Here is a 13,144-nt window from a genome sequence, read left to right as displayed (position 1 = left end):
TATAATTTTTAACTCTTAACTTTTCATTGAAAAATAAATCGAATTAGATTTTTTTAAGTTTTTAATTTTTTTTTATTTGGTTTCACGTCTTAAACCTAAGTTTTTGAGACGTATAAATGAGCAAATGTGATTTTTTTTCAAGTAATTCAAATTCACTTGGAACGCCACAAAGAAATAAACCTAATTATTTTCACTTACTGTTGTGATATGTTTCTGCACATAATTTAAATTTAATTAATTTTTCGAACTCTCCTCAGGATAAAAATTCATATAATTGGTCAAATTTTTTTACTTTTAGAGATAAATAAAAAATTGGCTTTAAATAAGTGATTCAAATTATAATTTCTTTGTATAAAAATAAAATTTCCTCATTAAACGTATAAAAAATAAAATTGCAGACGATCTTCTGGCCCTTCTGCAGTGGAAAGCCCATCCAAACAACATAAAAGAGGCGCTCGATGGCGTTCTGAAGCTGAACGGCGAGGAACTGGTCAAGTTCCTGCAAGACGTTCTCGACGCCTTGTTCTCCATGTTCTCGACCGAGGACGGCAGCTCGACGGCGCACTCGTGTCTCGTGTTCCACGTGCTCGTCAGCATTTTCAGCCTGCTGGAGGACACCAAATTCGAGCATTTCAAACCCGTCATGGACGCGTACATCACTGGACACTTTGCCGCTGCCCTCGTCTACAAGTAATTTTAAATTAATTAATTTTTTATGATTTTTTCAATCGATTTCTTCAATTTCTAGGGGTCTTCTGAGTCACGTGCAGCAGAGTTCAGACCTGGCCACCACCACAGAGATGCAAGAGCCCATTCAGAAAATATTCCGTTCGCTCGAGTACATCTTCAAATTCATCATTCAGTCGCGGCTGCTCTTCGCCCGCGCCACCGGCTGTCAGTACGAGGAAAACTTCAAAAAGGACCTGCTCAGCGTTTTTGCTGCGATTAATAAAATGCTAAATCAGCCTGGTGAAGTCATTCTCCCCACGCAGGTGAGTCACAGTTTAGTCAAATTAGATTCTAAAAGGCTGTGAAAATTATACGGGGTTTTTTCGGGAAATAAAAAACTGTACATGGTTTTAGACGTTTTTTATACATAATTTTAGCCCATAATTTTGCATTCTTGCCTAATTTTTTATAAATGTCATTTTCTTGATGAGTAGGGATGCTCCAAAAACACGGAAAAATTTATTAAAAAACTTACATTTTTGAGATAAATTTGAAAAATTGCCAGATTTTGGAAAATCACACACGGATGGACCGAGGGGCTTTGACTGGTGCTGGAATAAGCGCCCTCCGGCCCACAGGGCCCCGCCTGGGCCCTGAAAACAAAAGTTTGAAATGTCTAAATCTCGTTTTTTCGGATTTAAAAATTAATAACTCGGCTCCTATGGGTTGCAGAGTGCAAAACCAAAGTTCTTCAGACTCGCCGTAAAATTCTGCGTCGAATTGACATAAAAACCACTCCCGCCCACCCCCATCCGCCCCCGCCGCCAATGACGAACCCAAAATCTTTGCAATTTTCAAATATATTTTTTTTTAATTCATTTATGGGTCGGATGGCGATTGTGACTGCTTCATAGTTCATTTTGCATCAAAACGCGTCGATTGCTTGGGTTTTGCAACGAATTTCAGGGTTTCGGTGATTCTTTTACACGGGAATTTGCCTGTATTTAGACTGTTTTCGCAGAGTTAGAATGTTTTAGACGGTTTCAAGTCTATTTTTATGGCTTTTCAATTGATGGTCCCGCATCGATTGGAGGCTCAGAAGGAAATTGTCAACTGTCTAAATTTCACAGCCCTATAGAGATTACTCTGTCATTTTTTAATTTCTAAAATAAAATCCTGCACAGATTTCGCTCCTCACGAGCATCAGCCCGGTTTACGAGCAGCTGCAGCAGGTTTTGCCGACAATCGAGTGCACGCAGCTGGCCACGGCGATGCTGGCGAGTCTTCCGCGCGACCTGCCTCCTCAGCTGGGTCAGGCGAAACTCACGGCCATCAGACACCTCGTCACCAGCAAACTCTTCCACGACAGCGGTACCAATCCAAATTAACCTTAGACTGAGTATTTTTTATTTAAATTTTATTGTTTAATTTCGCAGAATCTAGGAGTCTGCTCCTGTCGGCCACGTGCACGCATCTGCGGCCCTTCCTCGCCCAGAGAAACGAACTGAAGCTCTGCTCGGACATTCTCGCTGATATCACGTCGTTTCTCTTTAAACAGAGGGAATCTCAAATTGCTGCCGGAAAGGTAGATTTTTTTAATTTAATTCATAATGCACAAAATTCTTGTTATTTTAAAATGTTAACTCATAATTTATAAACAAGATGAAGGCTTCCTTTTTGTAGTTAATTTAAGTTACCATTATTTTTTAATTATTTCAACTGTGAAAGTATAAGTTTTAACTTTTAAATATACACATCACTAAATATAGTTTTTCTAAAATATTTAATAATAAAAAAGGAAAAATAGCAAATTTTCTCAGATTCAACAATTATTTGGTAATTTTTATAACACATTTTTTTATTAAAATCAAAATAAAATTGAGGCTTCAAGCAGAAAATTAATTATACATTATTCTCAATCCTACCACCCTTACTTTAATTTTTTAAAAGTTCGATATAATATACCAATGACTCAAATATTTTAACAGACAAACAACATTTTGCACCATGACATGGAAATCATCTGCATCTCCCTGCTGGACATGCTGCTGCAGACAGTGCTCATCATCCTGGACAGGACAGCTACTGTCGTGGTACGTTAAAAGGGCTTGGCAAAAAAACTACAATTCTATTTTTTAAAATATCCGTCTGATTTAAAATTATAATTCTGCGATACCGAATGTTTTTCGCGGCAAATTTAGTATTTTTTGGTTTTAACGCAGGAAGTCAAAAAGCGTTTTTTATTTAAAAACAGTAAAAAATTTAAAGACCCACATACACCACATTTTTTTCTAGATTCCAATCTTTTCCTGAGGGTTGAAGTAGGTGGAGAAAATAATTATTTTGATCTAAAATTGTTTTGTGACGCTTAAATAAATAGTTTTGCAGATCGAAAAACGTTTTGTGACGTTCGAGCAGAGGCGCAAAGTAAAATGCACGTTGCTTTGGCGCGCAAAACGCATGAATCTTTTGATCGCTACTGCGCATGCGTGATCCCTCTGACGTCACAAGCTTTCTCAGCTGCCAATGTGCCAATGCCAATCACAAAGCGTGGCTGTGACGTCAGAGGGGCGACGCATGCGCAGTAGCGACCAAAATTCAAACGTTTTTCGCGCCAAAGCAACGTGCGTTTTACTTTTCCCCCTGCTTGCACGTCAAAAAATGTTTTCCCATCGGAATCGATTATAAAAAAGGGTGTTTAAAATATTAGTGATTTAATTTTTCGCACGAAACAGAAAAAAACTCTTTCACCGCGGATATGTTTTTTTTAACGAAAACTCTGCAGTGAAATAAAACTCAGTCCAAAATTTTCAGGGTTATCTGGTGGCCTGTCTGGTGGGCATCCTGCAGCTGATGGAGACGTCGCACTACCGGCTCATCTGGACCGAATTGTCCTCGCGGGAGTCGGCCAAGCCGCTCAAGGATTTCCTCCTGCGCTTGTTCCTCGTGTTCCGGGACCTGGTGAAGCAGGACGTCTTTCCCCAGGACTGGTTTGTGATGAAAGCAGAAACCAATCTAGTCATGCTGGAGGCGCTCAAGGAGTTCTCCTTTCCCCTCACCACCAGATTTTTGGCTGACAGGCAAACCTTCGACCACCAGGTACACTCGAGAGATAATTTTCTTTTCTATTATTAAAAATGGCAGAGAGAGAGAAATAATTGAAAAATTGATTTGTTTAAAAAAAGGCCTGAAAAAAATTAAAATTTAAAAGGGATTAAAATTTTGGGTAATTTTCACATAGTTTAAAAGATGCGCTCTTCTTGATTGAATTTTAAAGTTAAAGGGAAAATGAATTTCGTTGCTTATAGGGTGTTATATAATTTTAATAAAAAGATATTATTTGCTAATTTTTAGTAAAATGGAGAAATTTTTAATTTTTAATAGTTTTTTATTTATTTTTTTGTTTAATATTCGACAAGAATAATTTTTTTGTGCAAATATTTCCTTTAGTATGATTAAAATGACATATATTTTACAGTGTCTGCTGTCCAGCTTTTAAATATATGCAGCTAAAATTGTAATGCTAAACTAATTTAGAAAAAGAATAGAAGTTTGTTCAAGTTGTAATAAACAATTTTATCTGGAAAAAACTACGAATTTAAATCGCCCCCTTTTCCGTGTTTAAAAATGGACAAAAATCAAACAGTTGTTCAGAAAGTCTGGAAAATTCGAGTTTATTCTCGGAAAAAATATTTTGATTGGTTAAAATTCGAATCTCCCACGCTAAAATGGTTATAATGGAATAATAAATTATTTTTAACATGCGTAAATAGAGCTCTTCATCTTCCTGGCAGTGAATTTTTTCCATTAATACAACTCCAAATCTCTCAAATTATTAGCAAATTAAAAAAATTCTAATTTTTATTTAAATTTTAATAATGAGAAATAATAATTGATAAATATTAATATATTTTTTATTTTACTAATTAAACAAAATTTATTTCCAGCTGTGGAGCAATTATTTCAATCTGGCGGTCAGTTTCCTCACCCAGCCGGCTCTGCAACTGGAGCAATTCAGCGAGGTGAAGCGGAATAAAGTCATGGTTCGATACTCAGACCTCAGGGTCATCATGGGATTCCAAATTCTGGAGATGTGGTCCACCCTAGGTGCGTCCAAATCCATATTTTCCATTTGATAATTTCCTAATTATTTTTGTTTTTAATCTTCAGGAGAGCACAAAATCGCCTTCATTCCGAGCATGGTAGGCCCCTTCATGGAGGTCACCCTGGTTCCCGAACCTGAGTTGCGAAAGGCTACCCTCAGGATTTTCTTCGACATGATGGAGTGCGAACAGCGAGTCCGCGGAAACTTTAAACAGGTGAATTCATAAATTAATAATAAGTTTCCGTGATTTTATTTGATAATTTGTAGGTGGAATCTGAGCTAATCGACAAACTGGACATTCTGATCAGTGAAAATAAGGGAGACGACGAGTACCGGCAGCTTTTCAACACCATGTGAGCTTTGTTTTAATTTCGCCGCAATAATTGGCATTTAAAATGCAAATGCCAACATTTTTCAAATATATACATTTAGGGCCCTTTTAGCACAATACTAGTCAAAATTGAGCTTTAGCTGCAAAAACTCTTTCTCATTTCTTGTTCATTTCCCACACATGCCACTTTTAGGGAGCACCTTAGTGCAGTGTAAGTAACATCAATCAACATCATAAGTTCGTCTTCTTGCTTTCTGCATGGCACAAAAATCAATTATTGATAATATCATTTATTTTTCTTGATCCTTTTTCAATTTGTGTAGTTTTTGTGGTTGGTTTTCAGATGGGTGTGACCACGGAAAAGCTTATATTTTAATTTTTATTAAAATAAAATCAGACTTTTTTTGGTTGAAAACTTTTTTGAAACAGTTTAATGTTCTGCGAAGAGTAATTTTTGGACGATTTTATTCTCTAAATTATTTTTAGCATTTTTTTTTGTTTCTTTGTAGCCTTAAAATTTTAATTAATGGCTCAAGAAAACTTTTTAATGTTTCCCAGAGCTTGAGGAAAGTCTAAAAATTTCAAAATTGTTAAGGAAATTCACCAGTTGAGTTAGCCATAAGTGTTTGTAGCCGCCAACTTAGGAATTTGATTTTTTTCGGAGGTTTAATTAAACAGATTAATAATTCTTAGAGTGCGAATCGTGTAATATTTTTTTGCAATTATTTTCTAAGGTATTTTTTTTGTTTCTCAAATCATTAAAATTTTAATAAATGGTAAAAGAATCTTTTTTAATGTTTTCTGAACTTCAGAAGAAATTTAGATTTTAAGCACACTGTGGAGGAAATTTGTTTAGAATAAATAATTGCTTTAAGACAATTTTAAGACGCAGATTTTAATATCATACATTTTTATTTAGCAAATAATTATTTATTTAAGAGCAACATAATATTTATATCTGGAATATTTCCCCTTTTTTAAGCAAATTGCAAGCCATTTGATTTTTCCTGTCCAATTTTGAGCTTTTCGTGAGCTCACATCCTAAAATTATTAGCATGAACAATTTTAAAAATACTCGCGTATTTTTTACCAGTCTTCTGGACCGAGTGCAGTCGGAAGATCCAGCTTGGCGTGAGAGTGGAGCCGCGTTTATCAGCTCCGTGACGAGACTTTTGGAGAGACTGCTCGACTACCGGTCCGTGATTCAGGGCGACGAGAACCGAGACAAACGCATGTCCTGCACCTACAACCTCTTGGTCAGTTTTAATTAAAAAAATAAAAATGCTTGATATTTATCAACGATTTTATTTCGTAGAACTTTTACAAGAATGAGATCGACCGGAAGGAAATGTACATTCGCTACATCCACAAGCTGCACGACCTGCACTTGGCGGCTGAGAATTACACCGAGGCCGGCTTCACGATGAAATTGTACGCCGACCAGCTGACCTGGGGCATGAACCCGCTGCCCGCCTCCCCTCACTTTCCGGCGCAGCCAGAGTGGCAGCGCAAGGAAATGATGTACAGGAAAATCGTGCACTACTTCGACAAGGGAAAGGTATTCAGATTTATTTAATTTATCGAATTTTGAGGGGAAAAGGCCATTTACCAACAAATTGGGAAAATAATTCTAGATTAATTACTTCGCTTTAAATTAGAAAAGACCGGTTTTTCCAAGCCAACATGAATTATTCCTTTAATTTTAATTTCCTCTCAAGCTTTAAATATTTTCCGTTTGGAAATAATATCTTTCAGGCGTTCAAATTTATTTTTCCTCCATTATTTCCATTTCTGTCCTTTTAAGGGATCGATAAACACAAAAAAATCTTTTACTTCGCCTGCATAGTTTTAAAAATTGAAGTTTTTGCGTTTTGAAAGTATTTTGATATCCTTAAATTTTCCCTGTAACTAAATTTTGCGTCACTTTGGCTCAAGTTTCGCTCCAAAAATGTTTATTAAAATTTTTAATATAATTAAATTTCAATGATTTCATTTTGGATTAAATTATAACAAAAATAAAATGCTTTCCTGTCCCTTCATTAAATTTTTCCTGCGCTAAAGTATCGCGAAATTTAAAAAAATTTATTATTTTGGAAATTCGAAAGAATATAAATGTTGCAAAAAATATTTTAATTCGTTTTGCTTTAAATTTTTTTTTAAATTTACTCAAAATCTCATTCTGTTTCTATGAAAAAGACTAAATAATCCAGAAAACCAACAAGAAAACAATTAAATTCAGGAAATCAGTTAAAGTGTCATGTTTTTGATGCCAATTTTGTGTTTTCAGTGCTGGGAGCAGGGAATTCCTTTGTGCAAGGAATTGGCCGAGTTGTACGAATACCGGCTCTTCGACTACTCCAAGCTGAGCCACATCTTGAACACGCAGGCAAAATTCTTCGACAACATCCTCATGCAACTGAGACCAGAGCCTGAATACTTTAGGGTTGGATTTTATGGACTGAGTTTCCCGCTTTTTGTCAGGGTACGTATTTTTTAAATTATGGAGAATTGTTCAGAGGTATTAATTTGATTTTTCTTAATTGCAGAACAAAGTTTTTGTATACCGCGGACTGGAGTACGAGCGAATCGGCGCATTTACTCAGCGCCTGCAGACTGAATTTCCCTCGGCGCAGATTCTAATGAAAAACACGCCGCCAGAAGACAACATTGTCAATTCCGACGGACAATGTAAGACGTTTTATTATTACATTTGTGTTATAATCTTAAAAAACCTATTTATACATAATTTAAATTTGTTGCTACTACTACAAAACATAAAAAACCATTGTAAAAATATTTAAATAAATTTTAACATTTTTTTTGGAATGTCAAAAATAAATCACCAATCGATTGGTCTCTGCGAATGAACCTAATTTTCTTTAAATTGAATAAAATTTGTATTTTTTTCAGTTTTTCCCCAATAAAATCGAAAAAGTTTTGCCAGTGTCAATAAAATCCTTAATTAATTCAATAAAAAAAAACTAAACCATCAAATCCTAAGAGTGTCTTTTGTGAATTCTAATCATTTTTGTTACTTCTGACAGATATCCAAATCTGTAACGTTAAGACGATTTCGGAAAACAATTCCGTGTTCGCGCAGGGCATGTTCCCTGTGCCGGAAAAGATCGCCAGCTTCTACCAGGTGAACATGATCAAGAAATTCCAGTCGGACAGGCCCGTCCACAAAGGTCCCATCCACAAGGACAATGAATTTAAGGTAGTTTATTTCAATCCGGTGTAATTTAAATTAATTATTTTTAAACAGAGTTTGTGGATCGAACGGACGACCATGGAGACGTGCAACGCGCTGCCTGGGATTTTGCGTTGGTTCGAAGTGACGAAGCGCAAGGTGGAGGAAATCCCGCCGGTCCGTTTCGCCTGTGAAACGATGGAAAATGTCAACGCGGAACTCAGGCAGTTGATTTACTACCACACCAATGAACCGGGCCTCAACATCAATCCCCTCAGCATGAGATTACAAGTAAGTTTAAGAAATATAATAATTAGAAAATTTAAATTTAATAAATTAAGTTTTAGTTTTCATTTCTTTATTTAAGGACTAAAAATATTTAACCCTGATTTAGGAATCTTTTTTTTAACTCTGTGATAATTGTAAGCATATATAATTAAAATTATTTCTTGACTTTTAACGAATTTTTAAGAAAATATGAAATAAAAAAATAAAATACCGGAATGCTGCCTAAATATCTCAGCTAGGCATTGAGTAAAAAATATTCTTCACGATTTGTATTACTACTTATTGATTATATGCAGAGTTCGCTAAATTATCTGGGTTCATTTTAAAACAAAATTGGAGCCAATCCGATCAAAATCCTAGGTGTAGATAGATTTTAAATTTTTAAAAACGTGATTTTTTGCACTGTCGCCATAAGGATAACGTGGAAAGTCGAAAATTCACCACTTTTTTCCAAACGGAGCAAATTTTAAGTGATTAACCAACTCCATCGCGTGCAAAAGACCGCCGTCGGTTTGGAAAACCAAATATCAGATTTTTCACGCCCAAAGAAAAATTAAAATTAATTTTTTTTCGTTTTTTGGCTTCGCGGTGCGCCATGTTTACGCTGGAAAATGGTTTTATTTTTGTTAAAATTCAGCCGTTCGTCCGATCATCAACCACGAACCCTCATTAGATAGGTCTTGGATAGTTCTTTGACCTGCGGTACCCTAACGACCTTTTTCAGGGTACCCCGACCTGAGATTCCCTCCCAGCCCTGTTTTTAATGATTTTTTTCACTAATTTGAGCACATTTGGTATAATACTTAGCGAAGAATCTTCCCCCTTACCTGTCAAATATTTGTATCAATTTTTAAACAGATTTTCAGAGTATTTTAAAGGGTTACTTAGCCAAATTAGACGGATTTTTGTGGTTTAATAACTATTCCTTCACGAAATAACATTTTAATCAGCAGAATTTTTTAATTCGTATCAGTTTTAAATATACTTTGTGTCTTTTGTCATAAATCGTTCCCCTATCTCAATAAATTTCTTGTCAAATCCAGGGAATTATCGACGCCAACGTGATGGGAGGAATCGCCAAGTACCAGGAGGCATTCTTCACGACAGATTTCATCGCGTCCCACCCAGAATTCACCGAATACATTTACAAGCTGCGCGCTCTCATTTTCGATCAGGTACATTATTAATAATTTATCTCACTTTGAGCCGTTTTTCAATGTATTTATCATATATTTGCAGGTTCACGATTTGGAGGCCGGCTTGATCGTGCACGGCCAACTGGCGCCGCCGGAAGTGCAGCCTCTGCACCGGCGCCTGATGGAAAGACTGAGTCAGATGAAGGCAGGACTGAGACACTTGGCACCGCACCTCGACATCATGCAGAGCTCCGACAGCTTCCACAGAAAAATGGGCAGCATTGTCCAGTAAGAACAGTTTTTTTAAATTTTTAATTATAAAATTGACAATTTCTTTCAGCATGCCGCTGCCGCCAGTTCCCGTGGACAAAAACAACCCGACGTACGAGGGCGTGAACGGCATTTGCAGCCGCAGCTCCAATTCCTCGGGCAACTACGGCCACCTGGCCATGGACTCTGAGGACATCTACTCCAAGCCAGGCGAGAAGGAGAACGGCGACGGCTCGGCGCCACCCGTTCCCGCCAGGGGAGACGTCAGGCCCAAGTCTGCGGGCTACAACACCATTGCCGAGATGGCCAGGAACCCGATGGGCTCCCCGAGAAACGAGTATACGTCGCTGCCGTCTGTCCGACCCACGCATTCCAGGTAATTTTTATTTTTCTTGCTTATTTTTACAAATTGACGCATGAATTTATGGCTAAAAATAGGTTTTTTCCCTTAAAGAACCAGTGAAACCACATTTTTGTCTGTTCTAATCGATTCCTGAGGGTTGAAATTGGTGGAAAAAATAATTTTTCTGTTTTGAAAACAATTTGGGACGTGCGAACCAAGGCGCAAAGCAAAACGCACGTTCATTTGGCACGCAAAACATTTGAATCATTTGGTCACTACTGCGCATGCGTCCCCCTCTGACGTAACAGCTCTCTCAGCTGCCCATGGAGCGACGCATGCGCAGTAGCGACCAAAAGATTCAAATGTTTTGCGCGCCAAAGCAACGTGCGTTTTGCTTTGCGCCTCTTTTCGCACATTAAAAAATAATTTTTTTTCGATTTATTGGTTTAAATTTTAAAATCTATTTTTCCAGAGAGGGTAGCATCGACGCAGACCACCCTCCAGTGATGCGGAAGAGCAAGCCGCGCGCGATGAGCCCGCACACGAACGGAACAGACTCGGCTTCAGCGTCGCAGCGCAACTCGTGGCCGGACGGCGAAGCGGCGCCGCCGCTGCCGCCGCGGGGCTGCACGCCGGACAAGCGTTCGGCGGCGGAGCAGACGCCGCCGGCGCCGCCCAAACGTCTGGTGGCCAACAGCAAGAACTCGCTGGACGCCGGCGGCGACAACATTTCGAACGGCAGCGGCGAAAACCAGTCGATCGGCTCGGCCGAGTGGGGGCCCGTGATCGACGCCGCCGACCCGCCCGTCCTCAGCCCCCGGTCGCAGCAGCCGCCGGCGCCGCCCCCCATCCCGCCCAAGGCGTCCACCCCGTCGGCCCCGCCGCCGCCCGCCACCCCCGGCGAACTGGCCGCCGCCAATGACAACTACTCGGTGCCGCCCAGACTCAGGAGCAGCACCCTCGACAGCACCACTAGTCCTTAGCGCAATTTGTTGTCCCCGTTGTTTGTTTTTTAATTCGGTAAATTCGGGAAAAATGCTTTTCTTCCTTGTGTAGTTGAGAAAGGGATTGGATTTCAAATCGAATTACAGCGAGAAAATGAATCTTACAGAGAGTTTTGAGCATTTCACGTTGCTTTGGCGCGCAAAACGTTTCAATTTTTGGTTGCTACTGCGCATGCGGCACCCTACTGACGCCACAGCCATGCTTAAGCAGCTGATAGAGCTGTGACGTCAGTAGGGGGACGCATGCGCAGTAGCGACCAAGAGATTCAAACGTTTTGCGCGCCAAAGCAACGTGCGTTTTGCTTTGCGCCTCTGTTTGCACGTCAAAAAACATTTTTCAACCGGAAAAAAATATTTTTTCACCTATTTCGACCCTCAGGAATCGATTGGAACATAAAAAGTTGGGGTTTTAGTGGGTCTTTAAATATTTCAAACTGGCAACAAGTTAAAAAATTTCCAAAATTAAAAAAAAATATATTTTCTTTTGTTAGAAACCAAAATGAAGGTTTTAAATTCTTAAATTGGTCCCATATTTTGCTGAATACGGATCAAAGTTTTATACAAACTGTTTGCAATTTATTTAATTTTTTTAAATTAATTTTTATCGAGCTAAAAATGGCTCCGAATAATTACCAAATATTTAATTCTGGCTCGTGCAATACGATTTCAGTCCAATCCCTAAAAGTCGTACTAAATTAAAAAAGGGAACAACGCAGAATAGCCATTTCATGTGTGCGCAAAACTTGATGTCGGAAAAAAAACATTTGATTAAACGTGTAGTCAATTTCGCAACTATCGTTCCTTTCTGCAACTAATTTCCTTTAACATTCCCTAGTCTTCTGCTGTTTCCTTCTGTATCGAAGAAAGTCTGCTCCACTATCCGACAATATATTCTTTATTTTTATTTCATATTCCAAACGAAAAGCACGGCTAGCATTTTGTACAAATTTCGCATGTTATTTTTTTCGTAGTGAAACGTTAGTAAGAATGATATACTTACAATCACTCTCTCTCTCTCTCTTTTGCGATCTCAAGAAGAATTAAAATGAATAATAATTTCCCGAGAATTGGTCTAAATACGAAAATAATACACAGCAAATATTCAGTATTTTTGTAAGTTTTATTTTGTAACGAAAACAGTAGCGTGCGCATCAACAAATTTACTATACTCACATAAATAACAAAAAATACTACACTTAGGAATTAAGAAACTCGAACTAGTCCAGTAAACAATTAACCAAGCAAGCTCTCGCGTGTATAGCTGTATTTTAACTCGCTCCTTTTTCCTCTTCAACAAACACGTTTGTATCGACAGCTATTTTTACGTAATCCACCTATTATATAATAAAATTAATTAGACGAGCCACGCGCATATCGACTAGAGTACGTAGGACACATATATTTAAATTGATAAACGTCGCTTTTACAGACCAGAGACTACAAGCAGACCAAAATTGTAAATAGATCGATGAGATTTCTTCCTGCCGACTAACTAAAAGACCATTTTTTCTTTTCGCCAAAGAACGATTAGCGTTGTGCGTGCTTACTTTTGACTCGACTTTATCTTGCAGCACACAAATCTAGCTCAATAAAAGTGTTATGTTATATATCTCGTAAGTACGGTGGTATCCAATAATTAATACTGCGAATCTTCGGTAAATTTAGCGATTGTATATGTTAATTTTAGTAATAAAAAATGCTACTTTTTGTGTTCACAATAAATCAGGCGTTTCATTTCAAGACGTTAAAAGACTCTGACAACGTGGAATTTCATTGGTAAATAATTAAAAACAAAAGGAGTTAAGAAT

The 13,144-nt window shown here is 37.9% G+C and overlaps 1 protein-coding gene across 2 annotated transcripts in view; it reads left to right on the top strand.

Annotated features, from left to right (window-relative positions):
- spg (dedicator of cytokinesis spg) overlaps positions 1-13,058 on the top strand; it is a 69,801-nt gene extending 56,743 nt beyond the window's left edge. The window contains exons 17-36 of one of the 2 annotated variants that reach the window (XM_065493012.1): positions 399-690; positions 749-992; positions 1,854-2,040; positions 2,106-2,254; positions 2,658-2,762; positions 3,484-3,768; positions 4,617-4,776; positions 4,840-4,988; positions 5,042-5,127; positions 5,299-5,316; positions 6,199-6,361; positions 6,421-6,663; positions 7,393-7,587; positions 7,652-7,793; positions 8,150-8,322; positions 8,371-8,586; positions 9,627-9,758; positions 9,823-10,007; positions 10,060-10,365; positions 10,805-13,058. In XM_065493012.1, coding sequence (XP_065349084.1) covers positions 399-690; positions 749-992; positions 1,854-2,040; positions 2,106-2,254; positions 2,658-2,762; positions 3,484-3,768; positions 4,617-4,776; positions 4,840-4,988; positions 5,042-5,127; positions 5,299-5,316; positions 6,199-6,361; positions 6,421-6,663; positions 7,393-7,587; positions 7,652-7,793; positions 8,150-8,322; positions 8,371-8,586; positions 9,627-9,758; positions 9,823-10,007; positions 10,060-10,365; positions 10,805-11,315 — 3,941 coding nt within the window. In that variant the 3' untranslated portion in view covers positions 11,316-13,058. The remainder of the gene's footprint in view (positions 1-398; positions 691-748; positions 993-1,853; positions 2,041-2,105; positions 2,255-2,657; positions 2,763-3,483; positions 3,769-4,616; positions 4,777-4,839; positions 4,989-5,041; positions 5,128-5,298; positions 5,317-6,198; positions 6,362-6,420; positions 6,664-7,392; positions 7,588-7,651; positions 7,794-8,149; positions 8,323-8,370; positions 8,587-9,626; positions 9,759-9,822; positions 10,008-10,059; positions 10,366-10,804) is intronic. The other variant, XM_065493013.1, reaches the window with a different exon arrangement.
- The last annotated feature ends 86 nt before the right edge of the window (positions 13,059-13,144 follow it).

Source organism: Cloeon dipterum, chromosome X, assembly GCF_949628265.1.
Source record: "Cloeon dipterum chromosome X, ieCloDipt1.1, whole genome shotgun sequence".
Taxonomy (NCBI): Eukaryota; Metazoa; Arthropoda; class Insecta; order Ephemeroptera; family Baetidae; genus Cloeon; species Cloeon dipterum.
The sequence above is the reverse complement of the archived record's forward strand: the minus strand, read 5'-3'. Positions and strand labels throughout refer to the sequence as shown.